General features: G+C 41.0%; 1 protein-coding gene across 7 annotated transcripts in view; it reads right to left on the reverse strand.

Annotated features, from left to right (window-relative positions):
- AXDND1 (axonemal dynein light chain domain containing 1) overlaps positions 1-23,041 on the reverse strand; it is a 77,851-nt gene continuing 54,810 nt past the window's right edge. For 6 of the 7 annotated variants that reach the window (XM_049700907.1, XM_049700906.1, XM_033428175.2 and 3 more), the window contains 6 exons: positions 16,998-17,108; positions 11,645-11,758; positions 10,065-10,169; positions 4,372-4,454; positions 3,300-3,508; positions 1-442 (listed from right to left, as the gene is read on the reverse strand). In XM_049700907.1, coding sequence (XP_049556864.1) covers positions 372-442; positions 3,300-3,508; positions 4,372-4,454; positions 10,065-10,169; positions 11,645-11,758; positions 16,998-17,108 — 693 coding nt within the window. In that variant the 3' untranslated portion in view covers positions 1-371. The other variant, XM_049700909.1, reaches the window with a different exon arrangement.

Genomic DNA, 23,041 nt, shown 5'->3' on the forward strand with positions numbered 1-23,041 from the left:
TTTAAATTGAAAAAATAATGCTTTTTATTTGCCACTCTTCTCTGCAGAGTTCAAAGTCCTCAAAAAGCATTATTTTCTTGACAGAAACTGACACTTTTCATAGACTTCTGCTGGGAAATCAATTGAAGAGGCTAGAAAACCTTTGCACAGCCTATTTTTAATCTTGGAAATAAGCTAATACACCGATTCCTTACAGCCATCACTGTGACTTTTAAAGAGAAGATGTCCCTGAGTTGTCTGTCAAGGCTTTTCTGGTAGCTGTTGCAAAGGGAGTCCCTTCAATCAAGCCACAATGTCCACTCAAAAGTGCAGAGATATCTGGGGTGGGTACAGTGACAGAAGCCATGGTGAAGCCTAGTGTCCTATGTTTGCTATTTGGATTTCATCCTGTAAGTGGTTTTAGTCCGAGTTCTGGATTTAGAACTCTCCTTGCGCTGTACCTCTGAAAAGACAAAAACAATTATTGTAGTAACAATATATTTACTGAGGACTTTTAACTTTATAAAGCATTTAAAAAATTCTGTTCTGCATGAGTAAGCCCCAAGCTACAAACTATTTGCCCAAAACTTGACTCTACATTGGTTATTGGGATTGAGAATGCATTTTCTCAAAGTTTCAGTGTAGTCAGTTAGTGGGTCCTGGAAAAGAGCAGTATGTGGTCAAGGAGAGAAGAGAAAGAAGAAGAATATTTCTTCCTTCCAGTACATACCCCAAGCTTGGTGGGAAAAAAAAAAAATTCAAATAGAGCTAGTATCCAGAATCCTCCCAAATCCATCACTGTAGCCCTTTTGTATCTCCTGGTCCCTCCCTCCAGTGTCCCGTGCACAGACCCTACACAAGCCCCACCCTTGGGATGGGTGCAGGAGGACTTCTGCTGTCAAGCCTGCTCTCCCTGGCTGCTCCATGACACCAAGGTTCTCAACTGGAATCCTTCCAACTGGTGCTGCCACCTTCATCCCACATTTGACAGTCACCTTGTTCATACCCTGTCTTGCCCCCATTCCTAAATCATAAGCCTCACTTTGATCAGAGACTAAGCCATATTCATCCGTGTAAACTCCCCTCTCGATTCGTTTCTTCATTACTAACTCAGAACACAGTGATTTACTAATTGTTAAAAATGACATAAAACAAAAATAAATGTCTTCCTACTCTATCCAAATCTCTTTACTCAGCATTCACAAGGCTCCTACCTTTGCCATATGATTTTCCATTCCTTCACTGCACAACTATCAGGAGAGAAGTGATCTCCCCGCACTAACTCATATAAATATGACCCAGTATATGCCATATGCATGTCAGATTGCTCCAGGGGTGTCTGCATTTTTTAAAGGAGCTGCCTGCTAATTCTAAGAAATGTCTAACTTGTGGGTTTTTCGGAGAAATGTTCAGGTCACCGCATGGCATGGGGACTGCCTTGCTTAGCAGCCAGTTTCCCTAAGCTTTGCAAGGCTTCTCATCCTCTACTTTTGAGCCCCTGGCAATGACTTTGATGAGGGTGTGGAGGAGGGGAAGAGTGGCAGTAACCTAACCTTGTGTAGGTTATTGTTTGCAGGTTGGGGCCTAACTGTATATCGTTATCCTCTAGCTAAAATTATTAAAACCTTTAAATTCTGGATTTAAACTAATCCCCAAGACTTTTATGGAAATGGACAAAACTAAAGTCACTCATTCCATGTTCAGGTAACTGCTCTAGTTTAACACATAGACCTTTTGTGTGGTTTGCATACAGTATTTAGTTTTCTGTAAACTGGAAAAAGTCTAGTTTCCAGATTATCAGGATAAAATTACACCACAATAGGAGAAGATACAATTTTTTTTTTTAATTCATGAAAACTCCCTCACATATATTCAGACGTAAAGCTAAAGGATTTTCACACCTGTAATGATTAACATTTTACCAGTTCAGAGTTAACAGAAGGGGAGAAAATGGGCTCACACTCCTCCTCCAACACTGATATGATATGATATACCATAGCTGGGCCAGAGACTGTGAGGGGTTGGCTAACTTACTGCTTTTGCTGGGGGGGCATAGGTAGAGACAGGGGTGACAGAGAAAACAGAAAGTAGATATCTGCCCAGTACTACCCCTGGCACCAGGACTTGTCCTAGGAACTGACGCAGGTTGAAGATGAAAGCAAAAATCAAAAAATAGCCTCCAATATTGGGGATATTAAGAACTGCTTGAGGGCAGATTATAGATTAATTACAGGTAAGAAAATGAAGAGTTAAATTCCTTTTCCTATAGAATAAAGAAGATTATTTTCATCATAGACAATCCACTAAGTACTAAAAACTAAAGACAAAATTCCCCACAAACCTCTATCAACCAGAGACAATATATACCAATGTTTGGGCATATTTTGTTCTGGTTTTTTTTCTAGCTTTAAAATATTGTATCATATCCTGTTTCCTGCATTTGGTATTTTAACATAAGAATTTCTCATGTCATTACAAATTCCTTGTAAATACCATTTTAATGGTTGTATAATATTCAGGTATTTTAACGTAGCATAATTTATTTAATCTTTCTTCCATGATTGGAAAGGTAGGTTGTTTTCATTTTTTCTTCTTAGATACAATGATACACTGAACATCTTTGTGCATTAATTTTTGTTTCTGTATTTAGGATTATTTCCTTAGACTAGATTCTCAAGAGTGAAATTATTAAGTCAAAGTATATGTGTATTTTTAAGGCATATCCATACATACACTCAAATTATTTTCTGAAAGAGCTATATCTGTCTGTCCACCCACAAGTATTATTTGTAAAACTAATTACTTTGCCCCCTCTGGCCAGCATTGTATTCTTTGCTTTTAAAAAGCTTTGCCAGGGCTTCCCTGGCGGGGCAGTGGTTGACAGTCCACCTGCCGATGCAGGGAACGCGGGTTCATGCCCTGGTCCGGGAAGATCCCACATGCCACAGAGCGGCTGGGCCCGTGAGCCATGGCCGCTGAGCCTGCGCGTCCGAAGCCTGTGCTCTGCAACGGGAGAGGCCACAACAGCGAGAGGCCCGCATAACGCAAAAAAAAAAAAAAAAATCTTTGCCAGTTTTATAAATAAAAATTGTATCTCATGTTAGTTTATTAGTTACCATTGTTAGTCATTTGGTTTTCCTTTTTGTGACTTGTCTGAACAAGATAATTACATAATTATACGTGTGCGCATTCCTAGGAGAAGTACGAACTAGTAGATCATCACTAAAGATATTGATACTCTTCTAAAATATTTATGACCCAATCAAATTTTTGCTCATAAATACAACCTAAATAAAGCAAAATGAGAAAGCAATCCTCACCTTTCTTTGGAGATTTTGAGGCTCTTTCTACTGGCCTGATTTCTTCTTCTTCATTTTCTTCTTCTTCTTCAGATTCCTTCTCTTTATACTTCATCAGTATTTCCTCTAGTTCTTTCTCCAGTTCTTTATTTCTTATAAGGGTATAATGAAGTTTTTCATTCACATCATCAAACTTCTCCTCTGCTTGTCTGGCTCTGCTTTCAACCTCTCTGATGTGGACAAAATCCAGAGAAACATAATAAAATGGAAAGGTTTGGAAAAGTGCCTTTCATATCTAGAAACTCATTATCCAAAAAAGGCAGTGGGATTAGAAGAATATATCTGAACAGTACAAATAAGGGAAGCAGCAGCATCAATGTTTAGCCAAGAATTGGGGGCCTAGGGGCTACTCTGGATGGTAATGTCAGAGTGCAGACATGGTGTGATTTAAGAATACAATATATTTATCATTTCTTAGTGAAATCTGACTTTTGGGTATTTGGAATTCTCCATCAATAGCCAAGGAACCCCTTTTCAGCGGTTAATCTTGGCTTCTCTTTATTGATGTGATCCAACAAACAAATAAAATAGTGTCCCTTCTTTTCCAGCACCTTTAAAACCAGATCTTACAATCAAGAAAACCAGTTTGAAGTGTGTTTCTTAATTACTAGGGCACAAGTTATATGTCTATATTCTCTTCTCGTAGCTTTCTTAGCTATTTAACTCTGTTGTCATTCCTACAATTTGGGTTATGTAACCTTCTTTCCTGCACACAATAGCTTCTCCCAGTTTCATATATTTCTCTAGTTCATCTCTTAGAAACATACTGAGTTGGATCCCTCCTAACACTCTACTCCCACCCCAGATATACACATACACACTTGACTTCCTCCATCTTCACGGTGGCTGAGGACAGATGTCCCTCCTGGAGCAGTGTTCACTGCCTCTAGCAGAAGATTTGAAGATACCCATCCCACTTGTAAGGAAAAAGGAAGCAGGAGAACCAAAGGTAAGCCAAGAAGCGTGCATTTCTCAGCTAGATCTCCTGGTCAGCAATCTTTGTCTTCTTACCATTGTGGTGTCTCATACTTACATTAACTTCTCCTGCATGCGTTCAATTACAGCCATTGTTTCAAGATACCTTGGGGCCAATGTACCTTCATTAGCTGATTCTCTCTGACAAAGAAAGTAGTGCTATGAATGAACTGAGGGTCCCAAAGATAAATAGCCTCTTTCTTCAGTATGTTCTGGACCAAGCCTTCTTTTTCTACTATTCATGTTTATATAGCACATGATTAAGCACACTCTTTTTTTTTTTTTTTGCGGTATGTGGGCCTCTCACTGTTGTGGCCTCTCCCGTTGTGGAGCACAGGCTCCGGACGTGCAGGCTCAGCGGCCATGGCTCACGGGCCCAGCCGCTCCGTGGCATGTGGGATCCTCCCGGACCGGGGCACGAACCCGTGTCCCCTGCATCGGCAGGCGGACTCTCAACCACTGCGCCACCAGGGAAGCCCTAAGCACACTCTTAATACCAAAGAAGAATAGGGATTTCCTGTGGCCAAATACCATACCAGCTTGCAAATTATTCACACTCTGGTGGACATAAATTTGATTAGAGTTGTAAAGAAGAAGCAGGGAGAACAACATCAACAGAAAGAAGCAGGGAAAGAAGAAAAGGTTTAAAAAATAAAGAGAAGGGTAAACATGTTTCTTTAAGTTAAAGATCAAGGAAATTAACTATATTTATCTTATTAATAATTTACTTCATTAAGCACATAACAAATTGCAAATTGCAAAATTCAATAAGATCTTTCAGTTCCTTAGGGAACTTCATAAATATCAAGGCAGAGAAAATATGAAAAAAATAAAACAAAACCTCTTTTACTTATTTTGACTCTATATTCCAGAAAACAAAATAAGAGGAAGACAAAAGAGAAAATTTAGAAGACAAAAACTATAAGCATATTTTAAAATGAATATTATGAGATATTTTCCTAGAACCGTGTACTTTTAAAAATCTCATTTATTCATGTTTCCCAAACAGAGGCAAGTAAAAGTTAAACCCCACCTTACAGATGGAAAGGGAGATCTAAGAGGATAGGCAGCCTGCCATAATCACAGAATGATCTAGCTGATTAAAGCAAAACCCTCATCTAGGCCTCTCCATCCTCAATCACACATTCCGTTGCACTATGCTTGCTGTTTCTAAAAGCGAACCAGCGAAAAGAAACTGTATCAAACATTTTCACTTTTACTCTAGCTCTTTTACTCTCTTCTTATTTTCCCAGTCACATATTTTCCTCTTTCTGTTTTGCTTCCCCTCTGGGCAGTTTGTTTGGGAAGTAAATGCTGTCATTGTTCAGCCTGGACCAGCAACCTGTGATGTGGCAGTGCCTATACAGCACATACTACTAATTTATTTGTTCTTTGAATCCAAAAGAAAGGCTTTCAGAGCAGAGGCATCTGGAAATGCAGTTCCACACATGATTTATATAGCTGCATGAAACAGTTTTAACTGTAGGTGGAAACCAAAGTAAACCAGGACTGTACTCTGCTAACTGTATACATTTGAGCCTTCCGACTCTCTACTAATTCAACAGATAGATATTTAGTTACAGTGTGCGAGGAAAACATCCCTCTGTTTTGACACCAGCAAGTACAGATTAATGTTCTGTGGTCCATTTCAAACCCTCCAGCAGGAAATTCCCATGGTCCAAAATGCTGGACGTTGGGTTTCTAGAATTATGGCCTCCTCTATGTATGCCAGGTGACAACCTTCCCTGCATCACCCATGTACCGACACAGATGCCTCAAGGCTTATCACAGATACTGCCTTGGGCCCTCTTCTCATATTTTGAAGCTTCCTCTGGCTTTTATGCTCTTTTACCTGCTGTATAATAGAGACAAACGTGGGCCGCACGGCTCTTGGAAGCAATCGCATTAGACCTTTCTTGTTCGTGCCAACCTGCTGTAGCTTGGAGCTAGTCTCTCTCTCTGACTCTAATTATGCCTTTGGCCTTTTTGGCTTGGTCTTCCTGAGGTTTGACTCTATTAATGGACTTTAGATTGGACTAATAGCTCTGGCTTGAGCCTATCGCAGGGAGGATCTGGCTGTAGACCCAGTTGCTTGGAATCCAACACTCAGTACTGAACTCCTAGCCAGCCACAGTGGCCCTGTCACCTTTGGACATATTTTCTGGAACCACCAATTCCAAGGACTCTTCCCTGTTGCTGTTATAAGATGGGTAAGTTAGTTACTGCTCTTAATACCTATGCCTGGGGTACATGGTATTGTGGGAGGAAAACACAGGCTTCTAAGGGCCTCCTTCAGCTTGGTGAAAAAATACTGCTGATCCCCCAAGTCTGGCCCCTACTCTCCCTTCCAAAGGAGTTCATAGGTGATCCAGCAAAATCTCCCATTTTCCTCATACTTACAACTCTTTACAGACAGCCAGGACCTATGGTTTGAAGACAGGCCTAAAAGAGATGGTTTCTAACATCTTGCTTGTTAAAGTAGCTGAGCTGTAGGCAACCCAACTCATGCAGCCAGGCGGCAGTGCTTAGGGTCCACGGTAGCTCTGAGCACTTTGGGTAGCCTCAGGGAGAGCCTGCTGAATTTAGTCACCCCATACCTCCACCATTCGGTTGCAGTGTTAGAGCTCAGCTGCTTCTCCTCCAGGGACAACTTTGGAATGAGTCCAGTTCAGAGAGGGCCACAAGGGGTGCCCTGCAACAGGATCTCAGACCTGATTAAACTGGGCTGCACCTGAAGGCAGAGCGGCCTTTCCCCAGGATGAGCAGAGGCAGAGTCAATGCTGCTTACTGGGGTCACTTGATTCACCAGTGAATCAGGCAAGTGTCAAATTGGGTATTGCCTGAAACAGGCACAGCAGGCCAAGCTTTGTACACGGTTCCTGCTTTAAGTATGGTCTTCAGGAATTCCCACAAAGTCCTAATTTCCAGCGAATTGAGGAGAGTTTGGAATAATTGATAGTTCACCCCTTCTCCTCCTAGTTATGGGGGACACTAGGGCATCAGGTAATGATATGAATGAGGCCCTGGTTTAGCAGGCCAAGCAATTAGCCTGTCCAAGGTGGTGGTGACTTACCACCACTACTCCTGTTATCACTCATATCTCAACCCCCAGAAAATCCTGTGCTGGAGTCATTTGAAGGAGGAGATACGAGGAGCAACTGGAATTCTCCATGCTCAGGTCCCTAGCCTCCCAGTGGTCTGGAGCTACTTCTCACTAGAAACCCAGGACCCAGCTATCTCTTGGCGCTCTCCTGCTCTATAACTCAGCTCCCAGAGACAAGACAAGTTATACCTGCAAACCACAAGGTTTCTGCTTCCCTATCCCTTCCTTCCTTTTCTCTTTCCTCCCCCAGTGTCAATCAAACATACTGCCTCTTGGGAGTTGTTTTCAGACCAGAAAGAGAGAGTGCCACTGCCCAGTAGGACTGGTGCCTTGGATCTGTATCCTTGCTAAATGGTTGCTTATGTTCTTAGGGCCAGAGGCTAAGTGTCTGTCAAAAAAATAAATAATTTTTTTTTTTTAAATAAAGGAAAAACAAACAAGCAAACAAAAGCAAAAGAAAATTTTACAGTGAAACTTTAAACTGCCCTCAGGGAGCCCCAATGTCTTTGTGAATGGAAGAAGCACAGAGCCAAGGCCCTTCCTGCCCCATGAAGCCTGCAGTACAGTCCAAATCAAGATAGCACTTCCCCCAGCTCCGCTTCCTGCCCCGAATCTATGACCTCACAAGCCAGGTCAAGGACTCTCCATTCTCTGGGTACCAACATCTCCAAAGATCAACCTTGTCTTCACTTGCCTAGCACAATTAGGGGCCCTCTGTTTGAGTACCTCGTGATCCCTTTCTACCTGTCCAGTGGTCCGGCCACCATCCCATAGGATGAATGTGATTCTTCTTTACCTCCAGGAACTTGCAAGTACATCTGGATGGCATCTTAGTCTACTCCCCAGGTCTTATGGTCAATGAGAACCTGGACAGTTTGGTCTTCAGTGATCTATAGTAGAACATTAGCAACTTTTCAAAGCCTAGAGATAGACTTTCTGGGCCCCATCATCCTCAGGTGAGCTAGCCACATAGCACCACACTGTTCCAGATGGAATTCTGGCATCCTGGAGCAGAAGTCCCACACCACCAAAGACAAGCACCACACCCTCCGTTTTGCCCCAGGCTACAGGTTCCTATTTTCCTGTCAGCTTCCTGACTCACTCTGGACCTGACCCTGATGCCTTGCCAGGATAGCATAGCAGGGTTTTCACCTCAGGGGAGCAAATCTGGGGCAGGAGGGCTTTGGGTGGGACTCCTGGGGGGTTCTCAAATAGTAAAGTGCTACCCTTTACCTGCCTTTTTTTAATATGTCTCATGACATTGCATTTGCATTGCTTACCCTTACCTCTTTGCCTCAGAGTCTTAACGACTGACATATTAACATATCATTTTAGAAACTTGTTGAAAACGCATTATTTTGGGAGAATGTGATCGTAGCCTCCCCCCACCCCCATGTACCACTCTAACTCCAATGTTGGCAGCTCCTGCCTGACTCTCCACATGGTATCTCCCAGTTCTTCCTCCCAGAGTTGGAGTCTATTTCCTACAACCTCCCTGGACATACATCCCTGCAATCTGCCTCTACTTTGGACCATGCTGCCACTTTAGTGATCTAGCTGCCATCCACCAGGACCCTCACCACAGCTCCTTACCCCTACATGCACCAGTGCCTATTGAGATGCGTCAGACTCCTAGCAATGAAATGGTTCTTAACTTTGGGGTTGAGAAATTTGATGATGTCTATGGATTTCTGGCACATACCCCTCTTCCCCAAGAAAATGCACAGTATGAAAACACATACAAAATGGTGCATACCATTTCAGGGGATTAGTGGGATGAAGCCCACCCAGAGGCTCCTAAAGTCATGGCATCCTGTACAGAGAGATACCAATCTAGAGCTGACTTAAGTGTGAATGGTCTTAGAACATTTGTGAAGGAATTTTAAATCTGCTTTCCTACTGAGTTTCCATAGCTACTGTCTAAAGGTTTCCAATTTCCCAATAATTCTTGTGGTATCTTCTCATCACAGTTATCAATAGAGCCTGCTGAATGAATATATTTAAAACTTGGTCAAATACTGACCAAGACATTGTTAAGGAAAGGGATGAAATGCTGACTTGAAAGTGAGGTTTAGGACTTCCCTGGTGGCACAGTGGTTAAGAAGCCACCTGCCAATGCAGGGGACATGGGTTCAAGCCCTGGTCCAAGAAGATCCCACATGCCACGGAGCAACTAAGCCCGAGTGTCACAGCTACTGAGCCTGTGCTCTAGGGCCCACGAGCCACAACTACTGAAGCCCGAGCACCTAGAACCTGTGCTCTGCAACAAGAGAAGCCACCGCAATGAGAAGCCCACACACCTAAGGAAGAGTTGGCTCTGCTCACCGCAACTAGAGAAAGTCTGCGAGGAGCAACGAAGACCCAACACAGCAAAAAATAAAATAAATAATTAATTAATTTAAAAAATAAAATAAAATAAAATGAGGTTTAAAGAAGAGAATGAAAAGTTTTTATAAAGCTAAGGTGAACAAATGAGTTTTTCCAAGGATGATGCTGGGAGAAAAAAATATCTGGAAAATATATTATTCAGGAGTTCCCTTGGAAAAGCTAAAAGTTATGTTAGATCCATATCATTTTTACAAATGTTAAATTTCCTAGTTATTTTTTTCTCTAGTTTTGAATTTCCTAGTTGAGTTTCAGCTACATACCCAAGAAGACAATACATCTGTTCCAAACAGAGGTTGGGAATGGACATTTCCGTCTACTCCAATGACTCGAATGAGTTTTTCCTTCTCTGTAGATGTTGAAGGTTTCTAGGGCACAGAAATACCACAGACGTGTTAGTGAGCTGGTGTGTGACACAGTGGCCTGGCAAGTTGCCTGGCACCATGTCTGAAGCTTTTGTTTTCCATTTGCTTTAATCATTCAACAAGCATTTTTGAAGACTTACAGGAAACACTGTGGGAGAAATTAGTGGGGATGGGGAAATGGGGACAAGGAGAGATAACAGAAAAACAAAAAGGATTTCTTCCGGACCTCAGGAACTCACAGAACAGTGGGAGAGATAAGCAATAAAATAATTATGGTCTACATGATTACTTTTAGCATAGAGGTGTATTCCGAGAGCTATGTGCACCCAGAAAAGGGCCCTGCATTGTCTAGACACTCAGGGATTTTTTTACAGAGAAAATGATATTTGAATAGGAGTTTGTAAAATAGAGAGAAAAGGGCCTGAACTAAGGCCACAGAAGAAGGGAAGGAGGGGATTTGAAAGGTATGACAGATTTAGTGGCCAAAAAATAATGTTTTCCATTTATTTTGCCTTTTATATGCCAAGCACTGTACCAGAAGTAAAACAGAAGATGCTGGTGAAAAGAGGCTTCGGTGTTATATAATATTTTTGTTCTGTTGTACTGCATGTAGAGTGAGTAGAGGATCTATGTCACAGCCTGGGGTCATGCCAACATTTAAACTACTCACAGAAGAAACACCCCAGGGAAGTAAGTTAAGACAAAATGGAGAGTGATCATGAGTTCTGAAAGCTAAAGACAATAGTATTCCACCCAGGAATTAGCAAGGGCTCTTATGCCAGACTGAACTAGGTTTGAATGCTGGTTCTGCAATTTATAGCTATATGATTTTCAGTAAGTCAGTCAACCTTTCTGAGCTTCAGTTTTCTTATCTGTAAAATGGGGGCAATAATATTTACCTTGAGGTTGTGTTGTATAGATAAGAGTTAACATGTGCAAAGCATATAGGTCATGGTAGGCACACTGTTATCAGTAGTTACCATTGTATTTTCATTACTATTATTATTACAGATGCCCCAAGAAGGGTTGTTTTTACTACTAATGCCACAGCAGGGGTGGAGACAGGATAAGGAGAAGAGAGGTGTGGATGGCCTGGGGGGAGTGAGAAAAGGCAGCTCAGAATGGGAGCTGAAGAAGTGGAGACAAGGAGTTTAAACAACTATTTGAAAAATATGGCAATGAAGGGATAAAGAAACAGCATCAGGGTGAGAGGTAGACTGTGTAGTTAACAGTACTATAGGTGAATGAGGCTAGTGAGAAATGGCTGAATTTAGAAAGGAAGAGGAACACCCTATCCTTGGAAAATAAAGAGATAAGTGTGTCTGCAGGTATGATTAAACCTATATGAGGAAAGGAAAGAAGTTGAAGAGTTCACTCCAGATGCGCTATTTCTATTTTCAATGGTATATATATATATATATATATATATATTCATTCTTTAAAAATATAAAGGAAAAGGAAAAAAATACTAATCTTACCTCTTCTGCTTTCTCTTCTTCCTTTTCCTCCTCAAGTTTCTTATCCTCCATATTTTCTTCATCCTTTTTAAGAAGCTTGCCTGTTTCAGGCGTAGTTACTTCTTTTACAGTATCCTGTGAGACAAAACAATATTATATTATAGCTTAGTGGATATAAATATTTTAGCAGAATACTAGAATGTTTCCATTCAAAAGTATTTAATGAGCATTAATTTTGCAACTGGGCACTGTGCTAGTGATAAGGATACAAAGGTTAATAATAATCCGTGCCCTTAAGCAGCTTACAATTCAGTGGACAAGAAAATGCTATGGCTACATATAGTCACAGAGTAGGAGCACTTAATCCAGATCTGGTATTGGGCAGGGGTGAAAGAGAGGGTTAATCAGGAAGGTTTCCTGGAGGACATAATGTCTGAGTTTCTTCTTGAAGGATGAGTGAGGAGAAAAAAGATGGCACAAGGGAGTTCCAGGCAGAGAATGTTATTTGTACATGATTGGCTCTGAGAACAAAAGCAGTTCAAGAGGACAGAAACTTAGAGGCAGATGGGCAGGGGCACAATCACAGAGGAAGGGCTAGAATATTATGCCAGGGAGATTGGATTTTATCCTGAAGGCAGTGAGATACCTATAAATCGATTGACCTGTTTTGCATTTTAAAACAATCACTCTAGCAACAGGCGAGTAGATTTAAAGAGGAGGAAGGAAGGGAAGGTGGGGTGATTGATTGAATGGATATGGAATGGTTAGGGAAAGGAAGCATCTTGAATGTCACCTGGTATATACACTATATACCACTACATAGGCCACTGCATAGATGATAATGCCATTCACAGAGATAGTGAACAAAGCTAGATAAGCAAGTTTGGGAACATAGATGAATTCAGATTAGGCTGTGTGAGTTTGAGGCACCACTAGGATAGCCAAGTGGAAATAAGTAAGTAGCTGAATTTGTGGATCTGAAGTTTAGATTGGAGGGATTTTGGCTAAAGGTAAAGATTTAACAGTTATCTACATTTAAAGTTAAAGCCAAGAAAAGAAGGCTTTATAAAGGCTTTATCTACAGTTAAAGAAGGCTTTATAAAGGCTTTATCTACAGTTAAAGCCAAGAAAAGAAATTATATCGCCAAAGAAGAACTTGTGAAATGACTAGAGGATGAGGCCTTAGGACAGGAACTTAGTCACATAAAGGGTCACGGAAGAAAGAGGAGCCTGCAAAGGAGGGTAAAAGTTGCCTCAGAAATGTGAGAGGGCCACCAAGAAAGCCAAAAGAGAAGAGAGAAGGAGTAAACAGTGTTGAATATCTCAATGGAGCCTGCACAAATATTGACTGAAGACCATCCTACAGAAGTTTATTGCAGCAGTGTTTATAAAACAAAGCTAGATATAAGCTCAATGCCCAAGATAGGAAAATGCACTTAAAAATTATGGTATAAACCATACAACAAGTTATTTTATAGCAATTTAAAATTATGCTGTAGAAATTATATACATGGTATAGAAAAATATCCACAATATATTAGGATATTTTTCCAAAGTGAAAATACCTTGTTTTCATAACACACTACTGATGTAAAATATTTGAAAGCTACAGAGAAATTAATAATCTGAACCCTCACAGGTAACAACTTCTATCACTTTGCTGAACATTCTTCTACTCTGCTTTATATACATATAAACGTGTTCATACAAATGAAATAATAATATACGTTATGTTCCCTAATCTACTTTTCTCAGTAACATATCATGGGTGATTCTTATTTCACTACATAATCATCTATTTTATCTGTACAGAATCCTATTATTTGAATGTACCATAATTTATGAAACCAATTCCCTATTGATCAATATTTATATTGTTTCTGGTATTTTGCAATTATAAATAATGTTGTAATTAATATTCTTATACAGATATATGTTAGAATTATCAGCTAGACTACATAGTTATACTTACACTTTTAAAGAAATAAGAGATTGAAACTGTGAAAGATTACAAAAATAATCAGACTTGAAAAAGAACCAAACAGAACTTCAACAATTAAATTTAAAACTCAACAGAAAGCTTTAATAGCAGATTAAACTCAGCTGAAGAGCAAATTAGTAAATTGGAAAGTAAGTCAGAAGAAATCATCCAGGATGCAATGCAGAGAGACAAGGAGATAGAAAATATGAAAGAAGGTTAAAAGACATGGGGGACGGATTCCAATATATATCCATTCAAAGTTCCAGAAAGAAAGGAGAGAGCAAATATAGTAGAGACAATAATTGAAGAGATGATGACTGAAAATTTTCTAAATCTAATGAAAGATACCCAGCCAAAGAGTCAGAAAACCAAGAGAATCCCAAGCAAACTTTGAAAAGAAAATCTTCACCCACATGTATCAGAGTGAAACTACAAAATGCCAAAGACAAAAAGAATATCTTAAAAGTAGCCAGAGGGAAGAGATGGATTAACTTCAAAAGAACTGACAGGGCTTCCCTGGTGGCGAAGTGGTTGAGAGTCCTCCTGCCGATGCAGGGGACACGGGTTTGTGCCCCGGTCCGGGAAGATCCCACATGCCACGGAGCGGCTGGGTCCGTGAGCCATGGTCGCTGAGCCTGTGCTCCGCAACGGGAGAGGCCACAACAGTGAGAGGCCCGCATACCACAAAAAAAAAAAAGAACTGACAGCTGGATTTTCAGTTGTCAATTTGGTAACAATACAATCCAGAAAACAGTGGAAATAGTATCATAATACGTGCTGAGAGAAAAATCATCCTAGAATTGTATACCCAGAAAAAAAAATTTAAGAATGAAGGTGAAATAAAGATATTTTGAGACAAGCAAAAATTGAGTTTACCTCCAACAGATGCTCACTCATGAAAACGCTAAAGGTTAAGGCAGAATGAAAGAGGAGAAGAATTATTCAATGCAATCAGACAAGAAAAAGCAATTAAAGACATAATAATTGAAAGAAAGAGGTAAAACTATCTCTATTTATAGGTGATTTGATTGAATATCTGGAGAACCTGAAAGAATCTATTGAAAAACTACTGAAACAATAAAATAATTTAGTAGAGGCACCATACATAAAATTAAAATACAGGAATCAGTAATACATACACAATTACCAATTAGAAGATATAATGGAAAAGAAGATCTTATTTAAAATACCAAAAAATAAAATAAAATACTCAGGCCTACCTTATAAGCAACGTGCAAAATGAGCAAACTATAAAACAGTACTGAAAGGCATAAAAGTAGACATCCTATATCTCATATTCTTCATAGAACAGCTCAACAGCATAAACATGTCTGTTCTAAGTTAATATATAAATTTAATATCATCCCAGTTTTTAAGAATCATATATTTTCTAGAGGTAGATTATATAGAAGAATAAGTAAGGGAATAGCCATAAAACACCTGAAAAAGATCAGTGAGGAAGGGCTGGCCCTACCAGATCTAAAAATGTATCATAAAGCCTCAATAATTAAAAGATTGTGGTGATGACTTGTGAATAGACAGATTAAATATAAAATAATAGAAAACCCAGAAATAGACTTAGGTTGAATATAGCTATTTTCAAATATTAGAAATACTGTAACAGAATAGATGGAAATACTATAATGTGGGAGACAAATCAGCCCTTTCATATCAACCCAGAAGACTGAACTAGGACCAGTAGGTAGAAAAAAAGCTACAGGGAAACAGGTATCATTTAGTTCAATAAAAGAATAATGTTCTAATAGTCACTGTTCACCAAAAACGAAGGGACTAACTCTGAAAGTAGATCTCCATCACTTCAGATACTCAAACATAGGCATAATGATCAAGCATAGGTGTTATACTAAGACTGACGCATCAGATGGTTGGTTGAATTCAACCACCTTTAAAATCCTTTTTGTTCTTAAGTCTCTGTGATTCCGTATAGGTTTTGAATTTTTTCCTCAATCTGATGTGCAGCCAAGATCATGTCTATGGTACTTCACTAAGTTTCTAAAACTGTACTGTAATTAAGATGTATAATGTTGTTGAGATGATTCAGTGGTTAATTCAAAATAATTCTGGCCAAGACGTGGGCAGCAAAGAAAAATGAGAATTTGTTAAAGGTGTATAATTTAGAAAGGTGGTGTTTCTTCAGTGTTTAAATGTAAAATAAGGGAGTTCCCTGGTGGTCTAGTGGTTTGGATACGGAGCTTTCACTGCTATGGCCCGGGTTCAATCCCTGGTCGGGGAACTCTCACAAGCCATGCAGTGCAGCCAAAATTCAAAAAAAAATTTTTTTTTAATAAATCAATTAAATAAAGGTAAAATAAAAGTACTGCAAGTGTGTAGATAGAACCTTCCTTCTTAGACCCAGGAGCATTGACATATATGCCATCAGATCATACCTGTATAGTTTATGTCTCTGATAGCAACGGGAGCTTCTTCAGACTTTGCTGGAGGTGAACTTCCTCAAAGAGACTGAAGTAAAAATAAAGATTTGTGACTGCCATTAAGTACATGATATTCATTGACTTGGGATCCTCAGTAAACAGGTAGTTAAAACTACAGGATTAACATAGTAATATGGAGAGTGTAGAATGAGAAGGGAAAACAAGCCAAGGACAGAATATCAACATTTAAGAGGCAGGCAGAGGTCAAAGACTAAAAGAAGGAGTGTGAAAAGGAATAAAGAAGTAGGAGAAAGACGGAATTTTGGTCTTGCAAGGAGAGATTACCAAAAAAGTGAATGGTTAACAGGATCAAATGCTATAGAGAAGTCACGTTAAATATGGGATTGGAGATACTTAGATCTGGCAATAAGGTCATTAGGGACCTTATAGTAGTTTTAGAGTTTTAAGAAAAGTGATTGTGATAGGAAGGAGGGAAAGTAGTAGTAAAGAAGGAGACAATATCAAGGGGCATATTTTTTCAGATGGGAGAGAGACCATGTTTATAGAGAGGAAGGCATTAAAGATACAAAAGAAAGAAGACAATGTGCATGGGATTAAGTACTCAAAGGAAGAAATAACCTTGGATGGGAAGACTGAGACTTCAGTGTGAAGGGAGGAGGGAGGGTGCGTGCAGAAGCAGAGAAGTCTGAGGCTATGACTCAGGAAGTGGCAGGTAACTCCCCTCTGAAAGCCATCCTTTCCTCAATAAAGTAGGAGGCAAAGTCACCCTCCAAGAAAGTGAGGAGAGACGTTTGGGTGATGATTCTCTCCTTTAGAAGGGAAAAGAGTTGCCAATGCTCTTGGTCACAACCACAATTCTCTTCTCATAGAGCAAATGAATGAGGATTCAAAACATTGACTGGAAAAAGTCGCAGTACCCTTATCTATTGAAATACAGAAAGAGCATGAATAATGACCAGTGCTAACACATGGCAAATACCTCTTCTCCAAGTAGGTGCCATTTTTCTTCACGTGTCAGTAACTTTATTTTCCTGCCTTTGAGACCAGAAAGGAGGTGAGAGCATGTGGTGATCCACTCATAACATTCTCTCTGAAAAGAGATAAAAGATAATCACTAAGCAGAAAACATCAGATTACACCAACTCATTTATTCACTCACTCCTACTGAGGAACTGCTAAGAACAATTCCCCTAAATATAACTCCATTCAACTAACTTTGTATCAGTTCAGTTCAAAGATTTGTGCAGAAGTGATTTTCTATTAATATAGACCTAAATCATATCATCTCTTATTGACAGCGTTTGGGATCTGGGTTGAAATGGGACAAGTAGTGAAGTGCTATAAAACTAGATGCAGAAAGATTGTTGGATTTACTAAGGCCTAATGGTTTGCCTCAATAAATGTTACGCAACTGACCAGGGTCAACTATAATTGTATAACAACAGCAAACACTTACACGGCACTTTATTATATGCCAGACTCTGTTCTAAGTATTGTGCATTATCAACTCATTTGATCCTCATTATGAGAATATTACTATCCTCATTTTTTTTTTTTTTGCGGTACACGGGCCTCTCACTGTTGTGGCCTCTCCCGTTGCGGAGCACAGGCTCCAGACGCGCAGGCTCAGCGGCCATGGCTCACGGGCCCAGCTGCTCCGCGGCATGTGGGATCTTCGCAGACCCGGGCACGAACCCGTGTGCCCTGCACTGGCAGGCGGACTCTCAAACACTGCGCCACCAGGGAAGCCCTCCTCATTTTTTTTTTTTTTTTTAAAATAATTTATTTATTTTTGGCTGTCTTGGGTCCTGTTGCTGCGCGCAGGCTCTCTCCAGTTGTGGCGAGCAGGAGCCACTCCTCGTTGAGGTGCGCAGGCTTCTCATTGCAGTGGCTTCTCTTGTTGCAAAGCACAGGGTCTAGAGCACAGGCTTAGCAGTTGTGGCACATGGGCTTTGCTGCTCCGTGGCATGTGGGATCTTCCCGGACCAGGGCTCGAACCCGTGTCCCCTGCATTGGCAGGCGGACTCCCAACCACTGTGCCACCAGGGAAGCCCCCTCCTCATTTTTTAAGATGAGGAAACTGAGGAATAGAGCAATTAAATATCTCGCTCAAGGTCACATATATTACATTTATGCACTGTGCTTCAATTCTAATCCACGTGGCCAGGGCTCTTAACCACAACAAAAATATTATTTCCCCTGCCCCAATAAAGTGAATGAGTAAAGAGTTGAAGCACTTTTTTGGAAAAGGTGCTCACTCCTTATCTATTGAGATACAGGGTTTCACCATAGCAGGTCTCATCCCTGCAAAGAGAATAGAAAAACTACATTTACTTTACCAAGATCTTCTAACAGCTAAGATCTGGTTTCAATGTTTAAAAGATGCATTATTCCTTATTAGTGAGAAAAAGCAGAGGGAACTAGGAAACATTATTTCCTCTGGGGAAGGTGATCTGTTCACTCACACCATCAAAAAAACTGTACCATGTGGTGAATAATCACCCACTTTAGGTCCTTGAAATAACCCATAAAAAGCAGTAATACGTCTCACATTTTTCCCATGATTAGACGTATTTATTTATTTATTTATTTTATTGATTTATTTTTGGCTGTGTTTGGGTCTTTGCTGCTGCGCGTCGGCTTTCTCTAGTTGCGGAGAGCGGAGGCTACTCCTCATTGCGGTGCGCGGGCCTCTCATTGCAGCAGCCTCCCTTGTTGCGGAGCACGGGCTCTAGGCACACGGGCTTCAGTAGTTGTGGAACGCGGGCTCAGAATTTGTGGCTCGTGGGCTCCAGAGCGCAGGCTCAGCAGCCATGGCTCACGGGCCTAGTTGCTCCGTGGCATGGGGATCCTCCCAGGCCAGGGCCCAAACCCGTGTCCCCTGCATTGGCAGGCGGACTCTCAACCACCGCGCCACCAGGGAAACCCTAAACTTATTTTTAATTGTGGAATTATTGTGAAATGTCAGAGCCAAAAAATTTTAAAAATCAAATCCAAACCCTTGTGTTATGGATAAGGAATGGAAGCCTCTATAGGTAAAATAAGTTTACCACAGCTCTGTTAATATCACTGATAAGTTTAAATTCTGCATTCAAAGGGTTAGGTTGATGTCTTACTGCATATCAGAAAAGAGGGTCAAACAAGGGAGATGAAAGTGTTAGGTTCTAGTCCTAAGTTCAACTAATTGGTTGTGACTTCTTGAGTAAACTCTTAATAGTCTTCATCTATTAAAAACAAATGAGGTTGTTGGTTTACTCTAGATGACCCCTATGCACTGGGTAGCTGGTAAAAACATTCACTGGCAGTGGGGGGGATTCCCTAATTTGTAGCATTTGTTGATTTCCATAGTATATACTTCCACTATGGCAATTTCAATGGTATTCATTAATTCAGTATGTTATCACTGAATGTGGAATTGGGAAGAGGTCTGCACGGTCAGCTCTTGTGAGCCAGCATGAGCCTGCATCATACCACTGCTCCTAAAGATCCTTCCAACTACAAAATCTGATGCATATTTTAACTTTACCGTGTGTAGAACAAAAGCATTTGTTAATTTTGCAAATAGTAATTATATTTTAAAAATCTTAGTTCTCCAGGGCTTCCCTGGTGGTGCAGTGGTTGAGAGTCCGCCTGCCGATGCAGGGGACACGGGTTCGTGCCCCGGTCCGGGAGGATCCCACATGCCACGGAGCGGCTGGGCCTGTGAGCCATGGCCGCTGAGCCTGCGCATCCGGAGCCTGTGCTCTGCAACGGGAGAGGCCACAACAGTGAGAGGCCCACGTACCGCAAAAAAAAAAAAAAAAAAAAAAAAAAAAAATCTTAGTTCTTCAGAGTTAACTCACCATCCATGAGAAATAATTAAACTATTCTCAGCTGTATTTGCATTTTATGAAGCAGATCCTAGTCATTTTCTTATAAACTTGTGAGACATTGAAAATACTACCATAGGACTTCTGATGGGGAAAATATCAGTGGGAGTCTTTTGATAAAAGTTTCATGGTAATCTATAGAGTCAAGCAAATTTTCCATAGAGGTAAGCAAGCTTTCCTTCAAAACCTTCAACATCACCTTTGACCAGCTATAGACAAGGATAGCTTGGTTGCCAATCAATACACGTGGATCTCCTTCCATCAATACTCTAATTCTGATAATGTCTGATTCAGGGCTGTGTTAATAAATGCTTCCTGTGTGAAGTAAAAAGGCTAAAATTCATGTCTGGGGTGAAGGAGGATTTAAGAAGGGATGGTCCTAAATGTCAAGCCTATTGTAGTGGATCAAAAACAGGAGAACAAAAGGTTACAGGGGTAGTCTTTTATAAGTGATGAGACTATGGTGGTAATGTAGTTATAAAGAATCCATCAGGAGTTCTCTGGTGGTCCTGCAGGTAAGACTCCAAGCTCCCAATGCAGGGGGCCTGGGTCCGATCCCTGGTTGAGGAACTAGATCCCGCATGCATGCCGCAACTAAGAGTTCACATGCCACAACTAAGAAGTCTGCATGCTGCAACTGAGAAAAGATCCCACATGCTGCAACTAACGATACCACATGTCCCAACTAAGACCTGGTGCAGCCAAGATAGATAGATAAATAAATAAATAAACAAACAAACAAATTTTTTACAACTGTCTAAAAATGGTCCTCATCAAAAAAAAAAAAAAGAATCCAATCATCTCCAGGTCCCCCCAAAAGGGCAGGAAAGCTGAGATCCCTGAGTTTACCTGTTGGAACACTGCAAGAGGCAACTCCCCAGCACCACTCTTCAAAGTCATACTCCTGCTGGAGGGCCAAATCCTGAAACTGGCAGTAGTATCTTGGGCAACATAAAGGCGGTTACTGTAGCCCAAGGTGGATGGCAGGGTCTTGATAGATTACACAGGGCAGAGATGGGAAAGAATGGCATGGAGAGAGTCAATTGCAGCCAGAAGTCAGTTTGGAGGGCACCAGATAGAAGTTTTCTCATTTCCATCACGGTAGGTATTTCTCTGGCATTGAGAAGGATTTTTCCTTCCCACATGTTCTCAGCACTATCAGGTGCTGGTCAATGTGTGTCTTTTACCAGTCTTGGCCTGCTGAAGCTATCTCAAAAATCCTTCCAGGTAGTCTGCTGTTTGCTCAGATTATGACCAAACTTCAGGGCATCAGTGACTCTAAATCTAGACACCTGGCACATTATAGATGATCAACCTAAAGCACTTGGAAAAAGACATCTATCCAGCTTATTGGGGACTAAGCTTCTTCTAGGTTTCCAGCAGCTGCTTTGGCTGTAGCAGACCCAGTGTACTCTCACTGGATGCCAGGACTCTTTGACATAGTCCTTCTAAACCTCAAATGAAAACAAGCAATCCTCATTCCCAAGTGAAGCAGCTGGTATGCACTGAGATCAACTTCTTTCAGAAATAGGCACAGGGGTAAGGATCCCAAGAACTGAGTCCTCTTGGAAAATGATCTCCAGCATTTAACTGTAGCACAGCTGTGTGAGGTCAGATTGAATCTGCCAGAATCAGGTGGGAAGTAAATAGGGTCATTATTTACTGGACTGCCTTGATGGTCTTAGTGAACTAGATAATCCCCAAGACTTCATGAAGAAGTAATTTATCTAGGTGGTTATTATGGAAGAGTGGAGTTAAGAACCATCAGTAAGAGTAATCAAGCTCCACAGGATGCTTACTTAAGAGGCCTTCCACTCCAGAGCCCAGTCCAACATCATGCAACTCTCATTTATCAGAAAGGAGCCCAAGAAATATTAGGTTGTAGGAAACCATCACTAATGTCATTCAAATATCAGTCCAGTATGTTCACAAGATGTTCTTCAGGTGCTGGAATGTAGCTGGGGTGTGCCACAAGCCACACAGCATGTGGGATACAGATAAGGCCATACAAGTCCCAGAGTCTGATGTCGTAAGGATTCACATACCACACAGGTTGTTCAGGAGACCAGGGGAAGACAGTAGTAGTCAGGATGCGGATGACTTTGAAATGAAGATAGCCCTAATGAAAGGGAAGCTAACCATTAATATTTTTTTTAAATAGAGAGTACTGAGGCACTCCCAGGGCAGGTGTGTGGCCTGTTGAGCCATAAAATAGTTTGATGTACCCTTGAAAGGCCTCAGCCTCAGGCTTAAAGAGAGGACATACACATTTGGTAGGAAAAAAGGCCTGAGAATGGGACCAATTAGAGTGTTGCTTCTGGTGCGAGAGCAGATCCTCGGCCTCCTCTGATAACACTTCCCCAGTTTATTGATCTGAAATTGCTAGCAAAGGGTTAGTAAACAGGAAAGAGCTTAATAGAAGACCTAATTAGCCTGGTGGAAAGTGTAGGTTTCTCAGAGATGGTCAGGTCATGGACCTCCGGTCAGGGCCTGGGGTGGAGCAGGCAATGAATGGCCCACTGCACAAAGCTGTCACAAAATCTCCTAATACGGATGGCTTTTTTTTTTTTTTTTTTTTGGCCATGCCCGCAGCTTACAGGATCTTAGTTTCCTGACCAGGGATAGAAACTGGGACCCCAGTGGTAAGAACACTGGGTCCTAACCACTGGACTGCCAGGGAATTCCCTGGATGGCTTTATATAAGTCCCCAAGATCCCCTTAGGAAGGGTCCCTCAAAATAATGTCCCCCCATGTTGCTATAGCTTTAACTTTAATGGGGAGATACACCTCAAAGCACCCTGAATCCTCATTCTAAAACTGCTCTTATCTGAAAACATGGTCTCACCACATAGAGATCTATCCCCATTTAAGTAAATGAGGACTAAGGTGTATTATGGAATGGGCCAGTGAGTCCCCATTACCATCTATGGCAGATCCAGTCTACCAAAACCAGGATATCCACTACATCTGGGGTGGGTAGCAGTAGGCCTGAGAAGATGAGAGCACATTTCCAGATGCACAGTAAGGGTTACAAGCTCCAACAGACTGTTCAGTTCAGAGGCACTGTAGTCTGTTGTAAACAATACCTCTGAGGTCTTCCCAGAAACAAAACTAAAACTGAGACATTTCACTTCCTAGATGAGAAGTGAAATAT

The sequence above is a fragment of the Orcinus orca genome, chromosome 1, assembly GCF_937001465.1.
Source record: "Orcinus orca chromosome 1, mOrcOrc1.1, whole genome shotgun sequence".
Lineage (NCBI taxonomy): Eukaryota > Metazoa > Chordata > Mammalia > Artiodactyla > Delphinidae > Orcinus > Orcinus orca.